General features: G+C 45.1%; 2 protein-coding genes across 3 annotated transcripts in view; both read right to left on the bottom strand.

The window, feature by feature from the left end:
• LOC311118570 (translocation protein SEC63 homolog) overlaps positions 1 to 6503 on the bottom strand; it is a gene marked incomplete at its 3' end in the record, with an annotated part of 10754 nt that extends 4251 nt beyond the window's left edge. Inside the window, exon 1 of the mRNA XM_084193360.1 lies at positions 6218 to 6503. Coding sequence (XP_084049486.1) covers positions 6218 to 6341 — 124 coding nt within the window. The remainder of the gene's footprint in view (positions 1 to 6217) is intronic.
• Positions 6504 to 8971: 2468 nt separating this feature from the next.
• On the bottom strand, positions 8972 to 22812 carry iyd (iodotyrosine deiodinase). Of its 2 annotated transcripts, XM_084193358.1 has the most exons (6): positions 22714 to 22812; positions 21798 to 21901; positions 17116 to 17313; positions 16874 to 17033; positions 15724 to 15880; positions 8972 to 10070 (listed from the first exon to the last, which is right to left on the bottom strand). In XM_084193358.1, exons 2-6 carry the CDS (start codon positions 21883 to 21885, stop codon positions 9888 to 9890), a joined length of 786 nt encoding a protein of 261 aa, XP_084049484.1. In that variant the 5' UTR covers positions 21886 to 21901; positions 22714 to 22812; the 3' UTR covers positions 8972 to 9887. The 2 variants fall into 2 exon arrangements, with proteins under 2 accessions (XP_084049484.1, XP_084049483.1); XM_084193357.1 differs by lacking the exon at positions 22714 to 22812 and having other exon boundaries at positions 21798 to 22073.
• Between the last annotated feature and the right edge of the window lie 2044 nt (positions 22813 to 24856).

Genomic DNA, 24856 nt, shown 5'->3' with positions numbered 1-24856 from the left:
CGTCACACACACACACAGACGTTAGACAGGGCGTCACAGACACACACAGACGTTAGACAGGGGGGTCACAGACACACACAGACGTTAGACAGGGCGTCACAGACACACAGACGTTAGACAGGGCATCACAGACACACACAGACGTTAGACAGGGCGTCACAGACAGACACACAGACGTTAGACAGGGGGTCACAGACAGACACACAGACGTTAGACAGGGCGTCACAGACACACACAGACGTTAGACAGGAAGTCACAGACACACAGACACAGACGTTAGACAGGGCGTCACACACACACACAGACGTTAGACAGGGCGTCACAGACACACACAGACGTTAGACAGGGCGTCACAGACACACACAGACGTTAGACAGGGGGTCACAGACACACACAGACGTTAGACAGGGCGCCACAGACACACACAGACGTTAGACAGGGCGTCACAGACAGACACACAGACGTTAGACAGGGGGTCACAGACAGACACACAGACGTTAGACAGGGCGTCACAGACACACAGACGTTAGACAGGGCGTCACAGACACACACAGACGTTAGACAGGAAGTCACAGACACACAGACGTTAGACAGGGCGTCACAGACACACACAGACGTTAGACAGGGCGTCACAGACACACACAGACGTTAGACAGGGCGTCACAGACACACACAGACGTTAGACAGGAAGTCACAGACAGACACACAGACGTTAGACAGGGCGTCACAGACACACACAGACGTTAGACAGGGCGTCACAGACAGACACACAGACGTTAGACAGGGCGTCACAGACACACACAGACGTTAGACAGGAAGTCACAGACACACAGACACAGACGTTAGACAGGGCGTCACACACACACACAGACGTTAGACAGGGCGTCACAGACACACACAGACGTTAGACAGGGCGTCACAGACACACACAGACGTTAGACAGGAAGTCACAGACACACACAGACGTTAGACAGGGCGTCACAGACACACACAGACGTTAGACAGGGCGTCACACACACACACAGACGTTAGACAGGAAGTCACAGACAGACACACAGACGTTAGACAGGGCGTCACAGACACACACAGACGTTAGACAGGGCGTCACAGACAGACACACAGACGTTAGACAGGGGGTCACAGACAGACACACAGACGTTAGACAGGGCGTCACAGACACACACAGACGTTAGACAGGAAGTCACAGACACACAGACACAGACGTTAGACAGGGCGTCACACACACACACAGACGTTAGACAGGAAGTCACAGACACACACAGACGTTAGACAGGGCGTCACAGACAGACACACAGACGTTAGACAGGGCGTCACAGACACACACAGACGTTAGACAGGGCGTCACAGACACACACAGACGTTAGACAGGAAGTCACAGACACACACAGACGTTAGACAGGGCATCACAGACACACACACACACACACACACACACAGACGTTAGACAGGGGGTCACAGACACAGACGTTAGACAGGGCGTCACAGACAGACACACAGACGTTAGACAGGGGGTCACAGACAGACACACAGACGTTAGACAGGGCGTCACAGACACACACAGACGTTAGACAGGGCGTCACAGACACACAGACACAGACGTTAGACAGGGCGTCACACACACACACAGACGTTAGACAGGAAGTCACAGACACACACAGACGTTAGACAGGGCGTCACAGACACACAGACACACGTTAGACAGGGCGTCACAGACATGTGGACGTGTTTAGAGTAAAATACAACCCCAGAGAGAGAAAGCTGACAACCCCAGAGAGAGAAAGCTGACAACCCCAGTGTCATCATAGCGCTTTCAAAGAACATTCAAAGTTCTTGAAATGTTTCGTATTGACTGACCTTCATGTCTTGAAGTAATGATGGACTGTCGTTTCTCTTTGCTTATTTGAGATGTTCTTGCCATAATATGGACTTGGACTTTTACCAAATAGGGCTATCTTCTGTATAACACCCCTACCTTGTCACAACACAACTGATTGGCTCAAACGCATTAAGAAGGAAATAAATTCCACAAATTAACTTTTAAGAAGGCACACCTGTTAATTGAAATGCATTCCAGGTGACTACCTCATGAAGCTGGTTGAGAGAATGCCAAGAGTGTGTAAAGCTGTCATCAAGGCAAATGATTTTGATTTGATTCACACTTTTTTGGTTCCTACATGATTCCATATGTGTTATTTCATAGTTTTGATGTCTTCACTATTATTCTACAATGTAAAATAATTGTAAAAATAAAGAAAAACACTTGAATGAGTAGGTGTGTCCAAACTTTTGACTGATAGTGTATTTTATTGATTTATTATTATTTATGCTATATTATTTCAAGGCTACAAAGAAATACATTGTGAAACATTAGCGAGTGCTACACACTAGACTGGTAGGGACATAAAGGGCTCAGCATTTAAACAACATTGTTCTATTAAATCATTACAGACAATAAATTGCACATATACAATTGAAGTCGGAAGTTTACATACACTTAGGTTAGATTATTTGAAATCAGCTGTGTAGTGCTAGGGCAAAAAACAAAACGTTCACAGAGTTTGGGTAACCCTGAATCAACCCCTTTGTTATGGCAAGCCTATATACAGTTGAAGTCGGAAGTTTACATACACTTAGGTTGGAGTCAAACAAACTATAGTTTTGGCAAGTCGGTTAGGACATCTCCTTTGTGCGTGACAAAAGTAATTTTCCCAACAATTGTTTACAGACAGATTATTTCACTGTATCACAATTCCAGTGGGTCAGAAGTTTACATTCACTAAGTTGACTGTGCCTTTAAACAGCTTGGAAAATTCCAGAAAATGACTTCATGGCTTCAGAAGCTTCTGATAGGCTAATTGACATCATTTGTGTCAATTGGAGGTGTACCTGTGGATGTATTTCAAGGCCTACCTTCAAACTCAGTGCCTCTTTGCTTGACATCCTGGGAAAATCAAAATAAATCAGCCAAGACCTCAGAAAAAAATGTGTAGACCTCCACAAGTCTGGTTCATCCTTGGGAGCAATTTCCAAACGCCTGAAGGTACCACGTTCATCTGTACAAACAATAGTACGCAAGTATAAACACCATGGGACCACGCAGCCGTCATACCGCTCAGGAAGGAGATGCGTTCTGTCTCCTAGAGATGAACATAATTTGGTGCAAAAAGTGCAAATCAATCCCAGAACAACAGCAAAGGACCTTGTGAAGATGCTGGAGGAAACAGGTACAAAGGTATCTATATCCACAGTAAAACAAGTCCTATATCGACATAACCTGAAAGGCCGCTCAGCAAGGAAGAAGCCACTGCTCCAAAACCGCCATAAAAAAGCCAGACTACGGTTTGCAACTGCATATGGGGACAAAGATCGTACTTTTTGGAGAAATGTCCTCTGGTCTGATGAAACAACAATAGAACTGTTTGGCCATAATGACCATTTGCTTGGTCGCAAATGGGTCTTCCAAATGGACAAGGACCGCAAGCATACTTCCAAAGTTGTGGCAAAAAGGCTTAAGGACAACAAAGTAAAGGTATTGGAGTGGCCATCACAAAGCCCTGACCTCAATCCTATAGAAAATGTAAGGGGGCAGAACTGAAAAAGTGTGTGCGAGCAAGGAGGCCTACAAACCTGACTCAATTACACCAGCTCTGTCAGGAGGAATGGGCCAAAATTCACCCAACTAATTGTGGGAAGCTTGTGGAAGGCTACCTGAAACATCTGACCGAAGTTAAACAATTTAAAGGCAATGCTACCAAATACTAATTGAGTGTATGTAAACTGCTGACCCACTGGGAATGTGATGAAAGAAATAAAAGCTGAAATAAATCATTCTCTCTACTATTATTCTGACATTTCACATTCTTAAAATAAAGTTGTGATCTAACTGACCTAAGACAGGGAATTTTTACTAAGATTAAATGTCAGGAATTGTGGAAAAACTAAGTTTAAATGTATTTGGCTAAGGTGTATGTAAACTTCCGACTTCAACTGTAGCAACATGGTCTAGGAAAAGTCACCAACTCAACAGTGTCTTAGAGTAATGACTGTGTGGTCCTCTGTAGCTCAATTTGTAGAGCACGGCGCTTGTAACGCCAAGGTAGTGGGTTCGATCCCCGGGACCACCCATACACAAATATGTATGCACGCATGACTGTAAGTCGTTTTGGATAGAAGCGTCTGCTAAATGGCATATTATTATTATTATCATCCCCACGGCCTCCACAATGGATCAGTCCACTCAGACAGGAGCCAATCAGACAGGTGTCTTGTACACCATGTTGTTGTTTTTTACACTAAAGAAATCTCGATCGACCAACAGCCTGTCGACCAGTCGACTAAATGGGGTCAGCCCTACACGCTTCTATACCAAATCCAACAATTTGGTTTCTTTTGGGAGCTTATCTACTGGACTATTTTGGCTGCCTTGCTGGGGTGCAGACATACATTTGTTAGTGGGTGGGCCTGCAGAGATTTGGATGGGCCAACATCCTTTGTAATAATAATAATACATTATTTGTTTTTGCTTTTGCTCAATCTGATTGGGTGGGCCTGGCAGGGCTTGGGTCTACCCAGCTCGCTGCTAGTAGTAGACTTTAACAATATGGGGATGTCTTCTTTGCACAAACATACAGGTCATCTAGCTAGGTGTACATGGAGTCTCAGTCTGTACGTTCCACTGGTATTTTCAATTCTGACATTAGGTGTAGCCATCGATTAACTAATATAAACTGATATGACTTCCATGTTGTCAAATGGATACAGGGGGGCTAAACTGCTTCCTGGGTAGCAGACTAAACTCCTTGGTGAAGGAAGTTCATAATGAACTTCACCAACCGCATGGAGCCGAGACCAGGCTTTGCTGAGCCTAGCTCCGATTACATCGCCCAAGGTCAATACTTAAAATGTTTACTATGAAACACCCACCTTGTACTTGTGTTTGTCCCCTGCAGTTGCATGCCATTCTTTGTTAATGTTAATCAAATACCAACACAGACTGTTTGCTCATTGCCAAGATGGCAACTCAGCGCAAATGTGCATATGCCAATTGAATCTCAACAAGGAAACAGTTGGTGGTGGTAATTGATTACCGTTCATTGAAAAAGTATGGATATCAGCTAACAAAGAAAGGCAAGCAACTACAGAGAACAAACATAGGTCCAAGGTGGGCGTTTAATATATATACATATAATTTTTTTTTTTAAGTATTGACCTTTGGCGAATCGATGTAGTCAGAGATTCCACATAGTCTGGTCTCGGCTCCACACCGTTGGTGAAATTCATCAGAAACTTCCTTCACGGTGGAGTTTAATCCGATACTTCCTGGGTAACGTTAGCATAACAGAGAGCTATTATATAGCTATACTACTAGGGTAAACATGTTTCTTTACCCCCCTCCTGTATGAATTCAACCTCACGGCCATATCAAAAACCTTCAAAAGGATTTACTTCTAGTTATCAACCAAGTGACTAAATACAAGTTAGGTAGCTAGCTACTACCACCCACCCCCTAAAGTTGGCTAACGGCACTAGCAGCATATGTAACGCACGTCGTATTTTACAAGACCACGTAAAAGTAACCGTTATCTAGCTAGCTAATGTTAGCTTGCTAGACGGACACTCGTTAGATAGCTAACTGACGCAGCTAGCTGGCTAGTAGGTCACCAACCAAACATTAAACTGAACGAGAGATGCTAGCTAGGTGTTCCTGGCACTGATATTATCAGACTTGTATGGTATCCAACTAAATTTAAAAAAAAAAAAAATAAGTTAGGCAGTCATATTGGTTTAGCTAGCTTGTTAGCTAGCTGTTAGTTATATAAACACGAACGCAGAGAATTGGGCATGTCGCTTCATTGCACCCCTAGCAACGCAGAGTCGGTGCACGTAAACGCTAACTAACGTTAGTTAACTACTTGTTGTTCTGCTGTATTTCAGCCAGCCAGCTAGTTAACGTTAGGTAGTTACCTAACTACTACATGCAAATGTAGTTAGCTAGCAACAGAGTTGGCTGGCAAGGGAAACTCTCTAGCTAGTGGTGGTCAGTCTCGGAACTGGCTAATCAAATTTGTTAGTTAGTTAGCAGGCTAGCTAGCTAACTTCACCCATCACACACAGCATAGTAGTATACTTAGCTAACTAACCAACTTTAGCATGCTCGCCAGGTGATGCTAACTCGTCGTATACATCGGGGCCTTACCAGCATTCTGATCTCGGGGCCAGAGGTAATATGTGGCTGGGATGACGATGAGTCCAACGAAGGACGTTAGGAAGTAGAAAAATGTGTTGCCGCTGTCATCGTACTGAAATTGTTGCCCGGCCATTTCGTCGTGGCGCGTCTAGGGTCCCCCTTTTTCTCCACGGCTATGCCTCCCCAGTTAAGCCCAGTATGTATGACTTGACAAACACCACTGATCAGGCACCAGCTAGCATAGGGCCAAAACAGCGCGATGCTGCGAGAAAGCTGGGTACGTGGTTTACGCCTGCGCAGTGGGTTAGCCTCTGGTTCTGTTCTGTTCTTCTTCTTCTTCTTCTTCTTCTTCTTCTTCTTCTTCTGTGGAACTTGTCCCTATTGTTATGCTTCCACCTAGTGGTTATTATTGGGTATTACTTCCAGCCTAGGACCTGTACTAGGTTAATGTCTAGATGGGATACAGATTTTGTCAAATTTGAAGTCAAAAATATATATTTTTTGTGCATTTTCCCTAACCCTAACCCTAACCCTTTTCCTAACCTTAACCTAATTCTCCTAACCTGCTATGTTAATTCTCCTAACCTGCTGCGTAAATTCTAAACCTGCTTACGAAAACTCCCTTTTGATAAAAGCTGTATACCTTCTAGACCAGGCTTGGGCAACTCCAGTCCTCGGGGGCCTGATTGGTGTCACACTTTTGCCCCATCCCTAGCAAACACAGCCACCGCTCTCTCTGTCCTACCCTCGCCTCCCTCCCTACGGCCTCTCCTTGCCTCCTTTCCTACCTCCTCGCCTCCTCCTCCATCCTCTCCTCCCCTCCTCTCCTCGCCCCCTCCGTCCTCTCCTCGCCTCCTCTCCTACCTCCTCACCTCCTCTCCTCACCCCCTCTCCCTCCCTCATCTCCTCTCCTCTGTTCTCTCCTCACCTCCTCTCCTCCATCCTTTCCTCACCTCTGTCCTCACCTCCTCTCCTCCCTCCCTCTCCCTCCTCTCCTCCATCCTCTCCTCCCTCCTCTCCTCGCCTCCTCTCCTCCCTCCTCTCCTCCTCCTCCCTCCTCACCCCCTCTCCCTCCCTCCTCTCCTCCATCCTCTCCTCCCTCCTCTCCTCCTCCTCCCCTCCTCCTCTCCTCCCTCCTCTCCTCGCCTCCTCTCTTCTGTCCTCTCCTTGCATCCTCTCCTCCATTCTCTCCTCACCACCTTCCTCTCCTCACCTCCTCTCCTTTGTCCTCTCCTCGTCCCCTCTCCTTTGCCTCTCCTCACCTCCTCTCCTCTCCTCACCTCCTCTCCTCCCTCCCCTCCTCGACTGCTTTTGAATAAGGTCAAAGGTAATTGAGGAGAGGTGGCAAGGAGAAGGAAAGTGGAAGGAAATGCTATTGCAAGAAATTAGACGTTTCTTCTCCACTCCACACAGACAAATGGCGTTGACAGAGGAGGAATCCCAAAATATGTGTAAAGCGATCAAAGAAAATGTCTTGAACAGTGCTTGACTTGGGAGGAGCTCACAGGAACAGAACCTTCACCTCAAATGTTCTACTGCTGAGTTCCTTAACCTCTTATAGAATATTAGCTAAAAAGTATTGTGGAGTTCCCCCACTGGGAAAACACTGGTTGAATCAACATTGTTTCCACATCATTTCAAATAAATGACGATGAACCAGCATGGAATAGATGTTGAATTAACGTCTGTGCCCAGTGTGCCTGCACCTAAATCTAAACAATATCGGCACTTAAAAGTGAATCCCTGGTTGTGAAGACATTTTATAAAGTATAAGTAGTGAATAGTTTTAAATGTTGAGAAAACAACATCTGATTCAAAGGGGATGTGTTTAATTCACTTCCGCACTAGCCGGCAAAAGGATACTCATTAGTATCCTCAGAGAGAGGAGTCAATGGAGGAGTGGAGGACACTTCTCCATTCACCTACTAATGAATTTACACTCTCCTTGACCACACGACCACTGATGAGTCAAGGAGATGACAGACTTTCTTCCCCCAATTGAGAATCTCCCAATGTCTTTACACTAGCAACCTGCATGCCCCGCCCACCTGAGGATCTGTCTTTTTCAGCAATCTATTTCCTGTGTTTGAGGGGTGCAAAATCCACTTGTCACTTAAATCTCGCTGGATTGATTGGTTTCATTTTCTTCCTGCGACTCTTTCATACTCTTGCTTGTGCCTGTCGTTTTTTCCCGTTGAAGGTGCAATATGTAGAAATCTCTCCGTGATTTCCTGGTTGCAAAAATTCGAATAGTTTGCCTAATTTCAGTTAATGTGACAAAACGAGCAATGTATAGTGTAGAGAATCATTTTACCATCTAAACCGCTGTGAAATGTATTTTCATTAACGAACAAAGATATTGTATTTTCAGCTGTTTGAAGCTGGTGTACAAAACCTAAAGTAAAAGACGCACAAACGAATCTTAAGAACGGGAAGCATAGAAATAACGCACATAGAACAGATCTACCGCTTTTTAGACTTGCTCTCAATGAGAATGACAGATCTATAACTGACATTTTTATGTGATTTTGGTCAGGTCGCCCAAAAAGTGACATATTGCAGCTTGATCCTCTGTAGCTCAGCTGGTAGAGCACGGCGCTTGTAACGCCAGGGTAGTGGGTTAGATCCCCGGGGCCACCCATACACAAATATGTATGCACGCATGACTGTAAGTCGCTTTGGATAAAAGCGTCTGCTAAATGGCATATTATTATTATTATTATTAAAGTTAAGACCGTGGACATGTTTGTAATGACCTGGAAATGTGCTCAATTGAATTTATTTATGTTGCATCTGTAAGAACGCTAAAACTTCGTCTGGGATTTAACCCGTCGTCTCGACACTTACATCACAAGAAAGAGAAGAAAAATACCGTTATTCAATTTTTTTTGTGGAATTAAAAAAAGTAATCATTTAATACAGTTGAAATGTTTACAAATTACATGTGCTGAAATAAAAGGATCTTCTGAAAATGACCACTGAGATTATAGTGATATGTCTCATCTAAATGTTGTAAAGTCTAGAGGTGTAATCTAGAGGTGTAATCTGGAGGTGTAATCTAGAGCCAAGCCGGTTCATTTTTAATCTGAGGGTGTCCAGGGCTGTGTTCAGTACATTTTTATGTTCTGGAACGTTCAATTGAACTAAAAAAAGGTGCTGTACTGAACGACCAAACGACCAGTTGAAAAACGGGGAGGGGTTTTGTTGTGGTTTGGGGAACTGCTGTCAGCATGGCCACTGCTCTTTAAATACGTCACTCATTGCTTCAAGCCACACCTCACCACACCCACCAAACAGGAGCAAACATACCTCAAAGTCTGTTCAAGAACATACAAGAACGTTTTGGAGAAATGTGTCATTCAGTACAAACCGTTCCGCAACGTAGCAAATGTTCAAGTGAACTCTGCTGTTGACATACATGTTGAATTAGAAAGTGTCAACAGTAATTACTGAGGCAGTCTAGCCAGCACAGGTGAGTTCAGGTAGGGTAGACAGAGCACGTGTTTGGTGGGTGCAGCCCTGTTCCACCCCTGTATGTTAATTTATTAATATATGCAAACACACCCCATGTTTCTTTGATGACTGTTGCTACTTTACAAATCAGATGACTGGGAGGAGCCGAGGAGAGAAGGCACCCATACATCTATGATGTCACTCGGTCGGGCCCTTAATGATGATGTCACAGGTGCACCATGATGTCGTTGAGCGGCTTGCGGGTGAGGTCGGGCACGGTGGCGTCGGGGGCGGGGTAACCAACAGGAAGTAGCATCAGCAGCTTCTCATTGGCCGGCCGACGGAGGAGCAGCCTGAGCTGGGGGCCGCAGTTGAGGGGTGTCGTCGTCACCGTCACCAGACCTGCATTCTGACAGGGGATTGGACAGACTGCGTGTCAGTCAAACACAAGGAGAGACAAGGGTTTGGTCAGAATATCAAACACATACAGAATCCAGAGGTTTATTCAGGGGCTTGAAATGCTCTGATGGTTGCAGATAGAAATGAATGAATGGAGCTGACATGATATCATTTATGTTCTACACGATACATTTCTACTGTAATTGTAACATCCTTCTGAACAGGGGTGCTGTCTGACATTGTATTTAAAATAAAATAAAATAAAATATTTAGCGGATGTTATTGCAGGGGTGTAGCGAAATGCTTGTGTTCCCAGCTCCGGCAGTGCAGTAATATCTAACAATACACACCAAAAACACACAAATCTAATAGTAAAATAATGGAATTAAGAAATATATAAACATTAGGACGAGCAATGTCGGAGTGGTATTGACTGTCGTAGCCTTATTCTAAAATGGATACATTTAAAATAAAATCCTCAGCAATCTACACACATTACCCCATAATGATGAAGCAAAAACAGGTTTTTAGAAATGTTTGCACATCAAAAATAAAAATAAACAGAAAAAACAGAAAAACCTTATTTACATAAGTATTCAGACCCTTTGCTATGAGACTCGAAATTGAGCTCAGGTGCATCCTGTTTCCACTGATCATCCTTGAGATGTTTCTACAACTTGATTGGAGTCCATCTGTGGTACATTCAATTGAATGGACATGATTTGGAAAGGCGGGCGCAAAAACCAAGTCATGAGGTCAAAGGAATTGTCCGTAGAGCTCCGAGAGAGGATTGTGTCGAGGCAAAGATCTGGGGAAGGGTACCAAAAAATGTCTGCAGCATTGAAGGTCCCCAAGAACACAGTGGCCTCCATCATTCTTAAATGGAAGAAGTTTGGAACCACCAAGACACTTCCTAGAGCTGGCCGCCCGGCCAAACTGAGCAATCGGGGGAGAAGGGCCTTGGTCAGGGAGGTGACCAAGAAAACAATGGTCACTCTGCAGCACTCCACCAATCAGACCTTTATGGTAGAGTGGCCAGATGGAAGCCACTCCTAACCGGGTGGTAGCCGGCTAGTGGTGGCTATTTAACAGTCTGATGGCCTTGAGATGGAAGCTGTTTTTCAGTCTCTTGGTCCCAGCTTTGATGCACCTGTACTGACCTCGCCTTCTGGATGACAGCGGGGTGAACAGGCAGTGGCTCGGGTGGTTGATGTCCTTGATTATCTTTTTGGCCATCCTGTGACATAGGGTGCTGTAGGTGTCCTGGAGGGCGGGTAGTTTGCCCCCGGTAATGCGTTCGGCAGACCGCACCACCCTGGCTTTCCACCTTGCCGTTGATGTGGATGGGGGCGTGCTCTCACTGCTGTCTCCTGAAGTCCACGATCAGCTCCTTCGTTTTGTTGACATTGAGGAAAAGGGTTATTTTTCTGGCACCACTCCATGGCCCTAACCTCCTACCTGTAGGCTGTCTCGTCATCGTTGGTAATCAGGCCTACTACTGTTGTGTCGTCTGCAAACTTGATGATTGAGTTGGAGGCGTGCTTGGCCATGCAGTCATGGGTGAACAGGGAGTACAGGAGGGGGCTGAGCACGCACCCTTGTGGGGCCCCAGTGTTGAGGATCAGCGAAGTGGAGATGTTGTTTCCTACGTTCACCACCTGGGGGCGGCCCATCAGGAAGTCCAGGACCCAGTTGCACAGGGCGTGGTTCAGACCCAGGGCCCCGAGCTTAATGATGAGCTTGGAGGGTATTATGGTGTTGAAGGCTGAGCTGTAGTCAATGAACAGCATTCTTCCATAGGTATTCCTCTTGTCCAGATGGGATAGGGCAGTGTGCAGTGTGATGGCGATTGCATTGTCTGTGGATCTATTGGTGCAGTAAGCAAATTGAAGTGGGTCTATGGTGTCAGGTAAGGTAGAGGTGATATGATCCTTAACTAGCCTCTCAAAGCACTTCATGATGACAGTGAGTGCTACAGGGCGATAGTCATTTATTTCAGTTACCTTTACTTTCTTGGGTACAGGAACAATGGTGGACATCTTAAAGCAAGTGGGGACAGCAGACTGGGATAGGGAGAGATTGAATATGTCCGTAAACACACCAGCCAGCTGGTCTGCACATGCTCTGAGGACACGGTTAGGGATGCCGTCTGGGCCGACAGCCTTGCGAGGGTTAACACGCTTAAATGTCTTACTCACGTCGGCCTCCGAGAACGGGAGCCCACAGTCCTTGGGAGCCGCTCGCGTCAGTGGCACTGTGTTATCCTCAAAGTGGGAGAAGAAGGTTTTTAGCTTGTCCGGGAGCAGGACGTCGGTGTGGTCGCGATGTGGCTGGAGGTCCGGAGGTCAATATATTATAGTTACATAACCTAGTAGATATTTGCATTTGATAACAGTGTGCACAGTGACTTGCAAAAGTATTCACCCTCCTTGGGATTCTCCCTATTTTGTTGCCTTACAAATGGAATTAAAATAGATTTGGGGGGGGGGGGGGTTGTATCATTTGATTTACACAACATGCCTACCACTTTGAAGATGCAAAATATTTTGTATTGTGAAACAAACAAGAAATAAGACAAAAAACAGAAAACTTGAGCGTGCATAACTATTCACCTCCCCAAAGTCAATACTTTGTAGAGCCACCTTTGGCAGCAATTACAGCTGCAAGTCTCTTGGGGTATGTTTCTATAAGCTTGGCACATCTAGCCACTGGGATTATTGCCCATTCTTCAAGGCGAAACTGCTCCAGCTCCTTCAAGTTGGATGGGTTCCGCTGGTGTACAGCAATCTTTAAGTCATACCACAGATTCTCAATTGGATTGAGGTCTGGGCTTTGACTAGGCCATTCAAAGACATTTAAATGTTTCCCCTTAAACCACTCAAGTGTTGCTTTAGCAGTATGCTTAGGGTCATTGTCCTGCTGGAAGGTGAACCTCCGTCCCAGTCTCAAATCTCTGGAAGATTGAAACAGGTTTCCCTCAAGAATTTCCCTGTATTTAGCCGCATCCATTATTCCTTCAATTCTGACCAGTTTCCCAGTCCCTGCCGATTAAAAACATGCCCACAGCATGATGCTGCCACCACCATGCTTCACTGTGGAGGTGGTGTTCTTGGGGTGATGAGAGGTGTGGGATGTTCAAAGTTTCAGATATTTTTTATAACCCAACCCTGATCTGTACTTCTCCACAGCTTTGTCCCTGACCTGTTTGGAGAGCTCCTTGGTCTTCATGGTGCCCCTTGCTTAGTGGTGTTGCAGACTCTGGGGCCTTTCAGAACAGGTGTATATATACTGAGATCATGTGACACTTAGATTGCACACAGGTGGACTTTATTTAACTAATTATGTGACTTCTGAAGGTAATTGGTTGCACCAGATCTTATTTAGGAGCTTCATAGCAAAGGGGGTGAATACATATGCACACACCACTTTTCCGTTATTAATTTTTTAGAATTAAGTAATTTTTTTCATTCCACTTCACCAATTTGGACTATTTTGTGTATGTCCATTACATGAAATCCAAATAAAAATCAATTAAAATTACAGATTGTAATGCAACAAAATAGGAAAAACGCCAAGGAGGATGAATACTTTTCCAAGGGGAAGAAAAACAATTGTACGTCTCGTGTCTGAGCTGTTGAATTACGACTCCACTTTGTCTCTGTGCTGATGTTTTTCCTGTTTGATTACCTTACGGAGGGTATAGGAGGAGCAGAAGGGAGTTGTGATCTGATTTGCCGAAGGGAGGGCGGGGAGGGCCTTGTAGCCATCCCGGAAGGGAGAGTGACAATGGTCGAGAGTTTTTGAAGCGCGAGTACTGCAGGCAATGTGTTGATAGAACTTCGGTAGTGTTTTCCTCAGATTTGCTTTGTTAAAGTCCCCAGCTACATTAAATGCAGCCTCTGGATATGGGGTTTCCAGTTTGCATAAAGTCCAGTGTAGTTTCTTGAGAGCCGTCGTGGTATTGGCTTGAGGGGGAATATACACGGCTGTGACTATAACCGAAGATAATTATCTTGGGAGGTAATACGGTCGACATTTGATTGTGAGGTATTCTAGGTCGGGTGAACAAAAGGACTTGAGTTCCTGTACGTTACCACAATCACACCATGAGTAGTTAATTACGAAACATACACCTCCACCTTTCTTCTTCCAGGAGAGTTCTTTATTCCTGTCCGCGCGATGTACTGAGAACCAAGCTGGCTGTATGGACGGGGACAGTATATCCGGAGAGAGCCATGATTCTGTGAAACAGAGTATGTTACAGTCCCTGATGTCTCTCTGGAAGGAGATCCTCGCCCTGAGCTCGTCTACTTTATTGTCCAGGGAATGAATATTAGCGAGTAATATACTCGGAAGCGGTGGATGGTGTGCACGCCTCCTGAGTCGGACTAGAAGTCCACTCCGAATACCTCTTCTCCGCCAGCGGCTTCTTAGAGCAGCCTCTGGGATAAGTTCAGTTGCCTTGTGGGGTACGAACAACGGATCCAATTCGGGAAAGTCGTATTTCTGGTCGGAATGCTGGTGAGTTACCGCCGCTCTGATATCCAAACGTTCTTTCCGGCTTTATTTTATAACACAAAAAAAACGTTTTAGGCTAATAATGTAAGAAATAACACAAACATAATAATAATAATGTAAAGCTGCTTAGGAGCTGGAAGCAGAGCTGCCATGTCTGTTGCTGAGGAGCTGGAAGCAGAGCTGCCATGTCTGCTGCTTAGGAGCTGGAAGCAGAGCTGCCATGTCTGTTGCTTAGGAGCAGGAAGCAGAGCTGTCATGTCTGTTGCTTAGGAGCAGGAAGCAGAGCTGCCATGTCTGTTGCTTAGGAGCAGGAAGCAGAGCTGCCATGTCTGTTGCTTAGGAGCTGGAAGCAGAGCTGCCATGTCTGTTGCTGAGGAGCAGGAAGCAGAGCTGCCATGTCTGTTGCTGAGGAGCTGGAAGCAGAGCTGCCATGTCTGCTGCTTAGGAGCTGGAAGCAGAGCTGCCATGTCTGTTGCTTAGGAGCTGGAAGCAGAGCTGCCATGTCTGTTGCTGAGGAGCAGGAAGCAGAGCTGCCATGTCTGTTGCTGAGGAGCTGGAAGCAGAGCTGCCATGTCTGCTGCTTAGGAGCTGGAAGCAGAGCTGCCATGTCTGTTGCTTAGGAGCTGGAAGCAGAGCTGCCATGACTGTTGCTTAGGAGCTGGAAGCAGAGCTGCCATGTCTGTTGCTTAGGAGCTGGAAGCAGAGCTGCCATGTCTGTTGCTTAGGAGCTAGAAGCAGAGCTGCCATGTCTGTTGCTGAGGAGCTGGAAGCAGAGCTGCCATGTCTGTTGCTGAGGAGCTGGAAGCAGAGCTGCCATGTCTGTTGGTGCCATCTTCAGATAGAATAGGGAATCATATCAGCTCTATTCATTATATTTCTATCTGCAACGTTCAGCACGTTTCACGTCCCTGAATACACCCCAGAGGTCCAGGGGGGTTCTGACTTGGTGAATGATCTGAATGAGTGTTTGTGTGTGTGTGGTTGTCTCACCTAGCTATCTTAAGATGAATGCACTAACTGTAAGTGGCTCTGGATAAGAGCGTCTGCTAAATTACTAAAATGTAAATGACTGTGTGTGTGTGTGTGTGTGTGTGTGTGTGTGTGTGTGTGTGTGTGTGTGTGTGTGTGTGTGAGAATGATCTGACCTGCAACGCGGCCAATAGCAGGCCACAGGAGATGGACACACTGATCTCATTGTAGTAATGAGTCTTCTTCTGTCCTCCATCTACAACGCCGTACGTCTGTTTAAAGACCAACACCAGGTAGGGAGCCTCGTCAAGATACTGCTTCACCCAGTTAGTCCTGGGAGAGAGGAAGGAGAGAGGGGAGAGGGGGAGAGAGAGAGAGATGGAGGGAGGGGAGAGAGGGGGAGAGGGGGAGAGAGGGGGAGAGGGGGAGAGAGGGAGAGAGGGAGAGATGGAGGGGAGGGAGAGAGAGGGGAGAGAGGGGGAGAGGGGGAGAGATGGAGGGAGGGGAGAGAGGGGGAGAGAGGGGAGAGAGAGGGGGAGAGAGGGAGGAGAGAGGGAGGGGGAGAGGGGGAGGGGAGAGGGGGAGATGGAGAGAGGGGAGAGAGAGGGAGAGAAGGGGAGAGAGGGGAGATGGAGAGAGGGAGAGAGGGGGAGATGGAGAGAGGGGAGAGAGGGGGAGAGAGGGGACAGAGAGGGAGAGAGGGGGAGATGGAGAGAGGGGAGAGAGGGGGAGATGGAGAGAGGGGAGAGAGGGAGGGAGAGAGAGAGAGAGAGGGGGAGAGAGGGGGAGATGGAGAGGGAAAGAGAGAGAGAAAAATATTATCTGACTTGCGTGCATGTGTGTGCATGTTGTATGTCTGCGTGTGTGTGCGTCTATATAGTGTATATCTACATGGTGTATATCTACATGGTGTATATCTACATGGTGTATATCTACATGGTGTATATCTACATGGTGTATATCTACATAGTGTATATCTACATGGTGTATATCTACATGGTGTATATCTACATGGTGTATATCTACATAGTGTATATCTACATAGTGTATATCTACATGGTGTATATCTACATGGTGTATATCTACATGGTGTGTGTCTACATGGTGTATATCTACATGGTGTATATCTACATGGTGTATATCTACATGGTGTATATCTACATGGTGTGTGTCTACATGGTGTATATCTACATGGTGTATATCTACATGGTGTATATCTACATGGTGTATATCTACATGGTGTATATCTACATAGTGTATATCTACATGGTGTATATCTACATGGTGTATATCTACATGGTGTGTGTACTGTGCTTCCTATCTGACCTGAGCCTCTGCAGGTCACTGACCCACTTGTCCCCCATCCTCTGACGGTAGTTGACCTCCTCCTCCTCCTCCACCACTAGCCTGATCTGGTGCTTCACCTCTGGGTCTGACACCACCACAAACGTCCAGGGCTCTGTGTGGGCTCCACTGGGGGCTGTGCCTGGACAACACAGACAACACATTCATGTATGTGTGTGTGTGTGTGTGTGTGTGTGTGTGTGTGTGCATTATGCATGTGTTACCTGCGGTGCGGATGACGTTGTCGATGACCTGTCGTGGAACGGGCTCGGGGCTGATGAAGCGGACGGACCTCCTCTGGTTCATCAGGCTGTAGAAGTCCTGTGACCTCTGAACCATGACCTCTACGGGGTACCGAGAAGCCAGGTAGGGCACGTGGGCCAGCTCCTCCTCCCCACCACTCTCCACCCAATCACCATCATCTAAAACCAGACAGACAGGGGGGAAGACCAATCACCATCATCTAAAACCAGACAGACAGGGGGGAAGACCAATCACCATCATCTAAAACCAGACAGACAGGGGGGGGAAGACCAATCACCATCATCTAAAACCAGACAGGCAGGGGGGGAAGACCAATCACCATCATCTAAAACCAGACAGACAGGGGGGAAGACCAATCACCATCAACTAAAACCAGATAGACAGGGGGGGAAGACCAATCACCATCATCTAAAACCAGACAGACAGGGGGGAAGACCAATCACCATCAACTAAAACCAGACAGGCAGGGGGGGGAGACCAATCACCATCATCTAAAACCAGACAGACAGGGGGGAAGACCAATCACCATCATCTAAAACCAGACAGGCAGGGGGGAAGACCAATCACCATCATCTAAAACCAGACAGACAGGGGGGAAGACCAATCACCATCAACTAAAACCAGACAGGCAGGGGGGGAAGACCAATCACCATCATCTAAAACCAGACAGACAGGGGGGAAGACCAATCACCATCATCTAAAACCAGACAGACAGGGGGGAAGACCAATCACCATCATCTAAAACCAGACAGACAGGGGGGAAGACCAATTGTCTGAATTATGAATCTACAGAAAACAAGGCTTTTTTTAATTGTAGGCGGTTTTGAACACGGTTTAAAGGCGCAATCTGCAAATTTTAACTTCTAGTCAGATGTGCATATCGTGCACTTATTTGTTGACTGTGGGTTGGGCTTGGTAAGTGTAACCATCTGTATTGCTACTTGGCCGAATGGGTTCATTCATACTACCTTGAGTTGCACTGATATGTTCTGTGGTTCCCTGTGGTTAATTATCTGTTCTGTGGTTAATTATCTGTTCTGTGGTTAATGATCTGTTCTGTGGTTCCCTGTGGTTAATTATCTGTTCTGTGGTTAATTATCTGTTCTGTGGTTAATGATCTGTTCTGTGGTTAATTATCTATTCTGTGGTTAATTATCTGTTATGTGGTTAATGATCTGTTCTGTGGTTCCCTGTGGTTAATTATCTGTTCTGTGGTTAATGATCTGTTCTGTGATTCCCTTTGGGTAATGATCTGTTCTGTGATTCCCTTTGGTTAATGATCTGTTCTGTGTTTAATGATCTGTTCTGTGATTCCCTTTGGTTAATGATCTGTTCTGTGGTTAATGATCTGTTCTGTCATTCCCTGTGGTTAATGATCTGTTCTGTGGTTAATCATCTGTTCTGTGGTTAATGATCTGTTCTGTCGTTCCCTTTGGGTAATGGTCTGTTCTGTGGTTAATGATCTGTTCTGTGGTTAATGATCTGTTCTGTGGTTAATGATCTGTTCTGTCGTTCCCTTTGGGTAATGGTCTGTTCTGTGGTTAATGATCTGTTCTGTGGTTAATGATCTGTTCTGTGGTTAATGATCTGTTCTGTCGTTCCCTTTGGGTAATGGTCTGTTCTGTGGTTAATGATCTGTTCTGTGGTTAATGATCTGTTCTGTGGTTAATCATCTGTTCTGTGGTTAATAATCTGTTCTGTCATTCCCTGTGGTTTATTATCTGTTCTGTGTTTAATTATTTGTTCTGTGGTTAATGATCTGTTCTGTGGTTAATGATCTGTTCTGTCGTTCCCTGTGGTTAATGATCTCTCTCTTTCTCTCTCTCATCTTGGCAGTCATTTTCTCGCTTTGGGTTCAAAGGTTGAGTAATATACAGACAGAGACTGTAGACTGAGGGGGATTGACACACACAACATTGTTCTGTGTAATTGCAGTTGTTTTTGATAAAAAATGTCACCCCTCAACTCCATCATAAACCGTGGAGTTGAGTTGGCTAGGCCTAGAGTCAAGGGCTATATGTTGAAACCAGATGACATGATGAACTGTGCACATTAGCCTACATATACAGTTGAAGTCTGAAGTTTACATACACTTAGGTTGGAGTCATTAAAACTCGTTTTTCAACCACTCCACAAATTTCTTGTTAACAAACTAGAGTTTTGGCAAGTCGGTTAGGACATCTACTTTGTGCATGACACAAGTCATTTTTCCAACAATTGTTTACAGACAGATTATTTCACTTTTAATTCACTGTATCACAATTCCAGTGGGTCAGAAGTTTACATACACTAAGTTGACTGTGCCTTTCAACAGCTTGGAAAATTCCAGAAAATGATGTCATGGCTTTAGAAGCTTCTGATAGGCTAATTGACATAATTTGAGTCAATTGGAGGTGTACCTGTGGATGTATTTCAAGGCCTACCTTCAAACTCAGTGCCTCTTTGCTTGACATCCTGGGAAAATCAAAATAAATCAGCCAAGACCTCAGAAAAACAATTGTAGACCTCCACAAGTCTGGTTCATCCTTGGGAGCAATTTCCAAACGCCTGAAGGTACCACGTTCATCTGTACAAACAATAGTACGCAAGTGTAAACACCATGGGACCACGCAGCCGTCATACCGCTCAGGAAGGAGACGCGTTCTGTCTCCTTGAGATGAACGTACTTTGGTGCAAAAAGTGCAAATCAATCCCAGAACAACAGCAAAGGACCTTGTGAAGATGCTGGAGGAAACAGGTACAAAAGTATCTATATCCACAGTAAAACGAGTCCTATATCGACATAACCTGAAAGGCTGCTCAGCAAGGAAGAAGCCACTGCTCCAAAACTGCCATAAAAAAGCCAGACTACGGTTTGCAACTGCACATGGGGACAAAGATCGTACTTTTTGGAGAAATGTCCTCTGGTCTGATGAAACAAAAATATAACTGTTTGGCCATAATGACCATCGTTATGTTTGGAGGAAAAAGGGGTCGGCTTGCAAGCCGAAGAACACCATCCCAACCGTGAAGTACGGGGGTGGCAGCATCATGCTGTGGGGGTTCTTTGCTGCAGGAGGGACTGGTGCACTTCACAAAATAGATGGCATCATGAGGAAGGAAAATTATGTGGATATATTGAAGCAACATCTCAAGACATCAGTCAGGAAGTTAAAGCTTGGTCGCAAATGGGTCTTCCAAATGGACAATGACCCCAAGCATACTTCCAAAGTTGTGGCAAAATGGCTTAAGGACAACAAAGTCAAGGTATTGGAGTAGCCATCACAAAACCCTGACCTCAATCCTATAGAAAATGTGTGGGTAGAACTGAAAAAGCGTGTGCGAGCAAGGAGGCCTACAAACCTGACTCAGTTACACCAGCTCTGTCAGGAGGAATGGGCCTAAATTCACCCAACTTATTGTGGGAAGCTTGTGGAAGGCTCCACGAAACGTTTGACCCAAGTTAAACAATTTAAAGGCAACGCTACCAAATACTAATTGAGTGTATGTAAACTTCTGACCCACTGGGAATGTGATGAAAGAAATAAAATCTGAAATAAATCATTGTCTCTACTATTATTCTGACATTTCACATTCTTAAAATAAAGTGGTGATCCTAACTGAACTAAGACAGGGAATTTTTACTACGATTAAAATGTCAGGAATTGTGAAAAAAAGAGTTACAATTTATTTGGCTAAGGTGTATGTAAACTTCCAACTTAATTTACATTTTAGTCATTTAGCAGACACTCTTATCCAGAGCGACTTACATGAGCAATTAGGGTTAAGCTTTAATTTAAGGGCACATCGACAGATTTTTCACCTAGTCGGCTCGGGGATTAGAACCAGCGACCTTTCGGGTACTGGCACAATGCTCTTACCCACTGAGCTACCTGCCGCCAAACTTTAACTGTAGCAGGTAGCAGCAGGTCTCTCTGTTTCACCCAGCTGACCTAGAGGAGTGCTATGACGCAGAGAAACCAGTCGACTGCACCGGTGGCTTTAGTAGCATGTTATTCATAGGCTACACTACATGCAACCTTTACCACAATGGTATTCAAAGTCGGGGGTGGCGTCTCCTAGTGGGCTCGCTGGGGGACTGCAGTGAGGTCCACCCCGCAAAAAAAAAAACGCTTTTAATTTTTTTTGGGAACAAGTACAGATTATTGTATGGGACACTATACAAACGTTTTTGAGAAAGATAATTTGAAAAATACAATTTTATCGAGTAAATGTATTTATTGGTTTGTTTTCATTTTGATAAGATATTGAAGTAAAAATGTAAATGTCCCGATATTAAGGGTGTATTTGGGGTCCCCAGAAATTCTGGCAAAAGAAATAGGGTCCAGTCTGAAAAAGTTTAAATACCACTGCTTTACAATAAGGCCCTTTCTCAGTCCGTTATTTTCGTCCAAATAATTTGGATGAAAAAAATAAATACGAACACGTCTTGTTTGTTATGGCATTCACACCAATTGCGAAATATCGTCCTGCCACAATCCGTCAATTTTATTTATTCGGTACAGGTTCGATTGTTGCGTATTTTCGCATGCGGAAAATAAGCTGTTGACCAATAGAAAATGGTAATTTCCTTTCAAATCCATGAAAGGGAAGTAAAGAAGTGCACGCTTCGGTAGATAGGAGAGGTTATTGGGATACCTACCTTCTTCTTTGGTTCTGATCTCTGTGTCGTCCTGCAGATCCTCATCCACCCACGGTCGGACCTCAGCCGCGGGCTTCACTTCCTTCATCTCTTTCTTCTGAAAACTTTTTAAAAGAACAGCTAGGATCACGCATAAAACAGCCACAAACACCGGTGTGAGAGTGGAGAGAAGGGCCATGCTGACTGACGGCAATATTCTGTACAACAACTGATAGAAACAGATAGTCTGCCAGCCAGGCAGGCGTTCCGCTGCTCAATGGATCTCGTTCGTCCCAAAATGGCACCCTATCTCCCTATGTAGTGCACTACTTTGACCTGGACCCATAGGGATCTGGTCAAAAGTAGTGCACTGTGTAGGGAACAGGGTGTTATTTGGGATACATTCCCTGGTTGCGAAACAGTTCGGAGTCAGGGGGAGTTGAGTTGACTGGGTTAATCATCAAACAATGGCGCACTGAACTACACTGCATGACTCAATAGGCTTTATTTCTAGATTATACATTAGGCATATAACATCTATAAGGCTATAAATATAGGCTACTTTAAAAAGTTAGGAGCACCAATCAGTATTTAAGAAAATAGACGTTGATGTTGATATTGTCTATAGCTTACATCTGGGGCGATATGAATCCTACACTGTGAAATCAAGTGTTTAGGATTTGAAAACATAACTACTTTTCTGTAACACTTTTTAAAGAACCTGGTGGTAGACGTAGCCCTTGATCGGGACCCTCAGTTCCACCACATTACACAGAAGAGTCATTGGACGAAGGCAGTCTTCTGTACGGGGTTAAGATCTCTGACGCCCGGTGCGAACATTAACGCGCTGCGGTACGGTTTTGGAAGCACAAGGACCTTATATTTCATATAAATGAGAAATAATTTGAAAAGAACGGAAGGTTAAATTGATACACACCTTGATAGGGTTAGGGTTAGTGTTCCCACACGGCCACATCTCCACGTTACAGCGCTTGTTAACGGGAAACAGACGGAAGACAAGAGGTGACCACCTGTGCTAATTAGCTAGCTAACATGGCTCTGAACTCCTGTGTGTAAGCTTAACTCTGGAAGTGTAGTTTAGTAGGATGGAGGCACCATAGCTGTATGAATCTGTAACTTCTACAGTAAGTGTATATTTTTTATTTGCAGGATTCTTTAGGGAGAAGGCTGAATGTCTGAGGACTGTAGGGAGAAGGCTGAATGTCTGAGAACTGTAGGGAGAAGGCTGAATGTCTGAGAACTGTAGGGAGAAGGCTGAATGTCTGAGGACTGTAGGGAGAAAGCTGAATGCCTGAGAACTATAGGGAGAAGGCTGAATGTCTGAGAACTGTAGGGAGAAGGCTGAATGTCTGAGAACTGTAGGGAGAAAGCTGAATGTCTGAGAACTAGGGAGAAGGCTGAATGTCTTAAACTGTAGGGAGAAGGCTGAATGTCTTAAACTGTAGGGAGAAGGCTGAATGTCTGAGGACTGTAGGGAGAAGGCTGAATGTCTTAAACTGTAGGGAGAAGGCTGAATGTCTGAGGACTGTAGGGAGAAGGCTGAATGTCTTAAACTGTAGGGAGAAGGCTGAATGTCTTAAACTGTAGGGAGAAGGCTGAATGTCTGAGGACTGTAGGGAGAAGGCTGAATGTCTTAAACTGTAGGGAGAAGGCTGAATGTCTGAGGACTGTAGGGAGAAGGCTGAATGTCTTAAACTGTAGGGAGAAGGCTGAATGTCTTAAACTGAAGGGAGAAGGCTGAATGTCTTAAACTGTAGGGAGAAGGCAGAATGTCTTAAACTGTAGGGAGAAGGCTGAATGTCTGAGGACTGTAGGGAGAAGGCTGAATGTCTGAGGACTGTAGGGAGAAGGCTGAATGTCTGAGAACTGTAGGGAGAAGGCTGAATGTCTGAGGACTGTAGGGAGAAGGCTGAATGTCTTAAACTGTAGGGAGAAGGCTGAATGTCTTAAACTGTAGGGAGAAGGCTGAATGTCTTAAACTGTAGGGAGAAGGCTGAATGTCTGAGAACTGTAGGGAGAAGGCTGAATGTCTGAGAACTGTAGGGAGATGGCTGAATGTCTTAAACTGTAGGGAGAAGGCTGAACGTCTTAAACTGTAGGGAGAAGGCAGAATGTCTTAAACTGTAGGGAGAAGGCTGAATGTCTGAGGACTGTAGGGAGAAGGCTGAATGTCTTAAACTGTAGGGAGAAGGCTGAATGTCTGAGGACTGTAGGGAGAAGGCTGAATGTCTTAAACTGTAGGGAGAAGGCAGAATGTCTTAAACTGTAGGGAGAAGGCTGAATGTCTTAAACTGAAGGGAGAAGGCTGAATGTCTTAAACTATAGGGAGAAGGCAGAATGTCTTAAACTGTAGGGAGAAGGCTGAATGTCTGAGGACTGTAGGGAGAAGGCTGAATGTCTGAGGACTGTAGGGAGAAGGCTGAATGTCTGAGAACTGTAGGGAGAAGGCTGAATGTCTGAGAACTGTAGGGAGAAGGCTGAATGTCTGAGGACTGTAGGGAGAAGTCTTACGTTTTTTTTATTTTTTTTTATAACCTGTTTTTGCTTTAGCATTATGGGGTATTGTGTGTAGATTGATGAGGGAAAAAAAACAATTTAATCAATTTTAGAATAAGACTATAACGTAAAAAAATGTAGGGATTGGAACGCTGACTGCGAGCCAGGCCTAATCGCCCAACATCAGTGCCCAACCTCACTAATGCTCTTGTGGCTGAATGGAAGCAAGTCCCAACTGCAATGTTCCAACATCTAGTGGAAAGCCTTCCCAGAAGAGTGGAGGCTGTTATAGCAGCAAAGGGGGGACCAACTCCATATTAATGCCCATTTTGGAATGAGATGTTCGACGAGCAGATGTCCACATACTTTTGGTAATGTAGTGTATCTTACCTGTCGTATGAATATCCTTTTCTGACTCAAATAGAATTCCCTCAAGATTGTTCTGATATCCACATTTTTGGGATTACAATTCACACACCTACTGAAGCTGGATCGTGTGTTTTATAATTCCTGGAAATATAGAATTCTGTCAGACCAACGTTTCAGACATGTCAAGTTCATTT

Source organism: Coregonus lavaretus (assembly GCF_964263955.1).
Source record: "Coregonus lavaretus genome assembly, contig: HAP1_SCAFFOLD_1042, whole genome shotgun sequence".
Taxonomy (NCBI): Eukaryota; Metazoa; Chordata; class Actinopteri; order Salmoniformes; family Salmonidae; genus Coregonus; species Coregonus lavaretus.
This window is presented reverse-complemented; position numbering and strand designations above follow the sequence as displayed.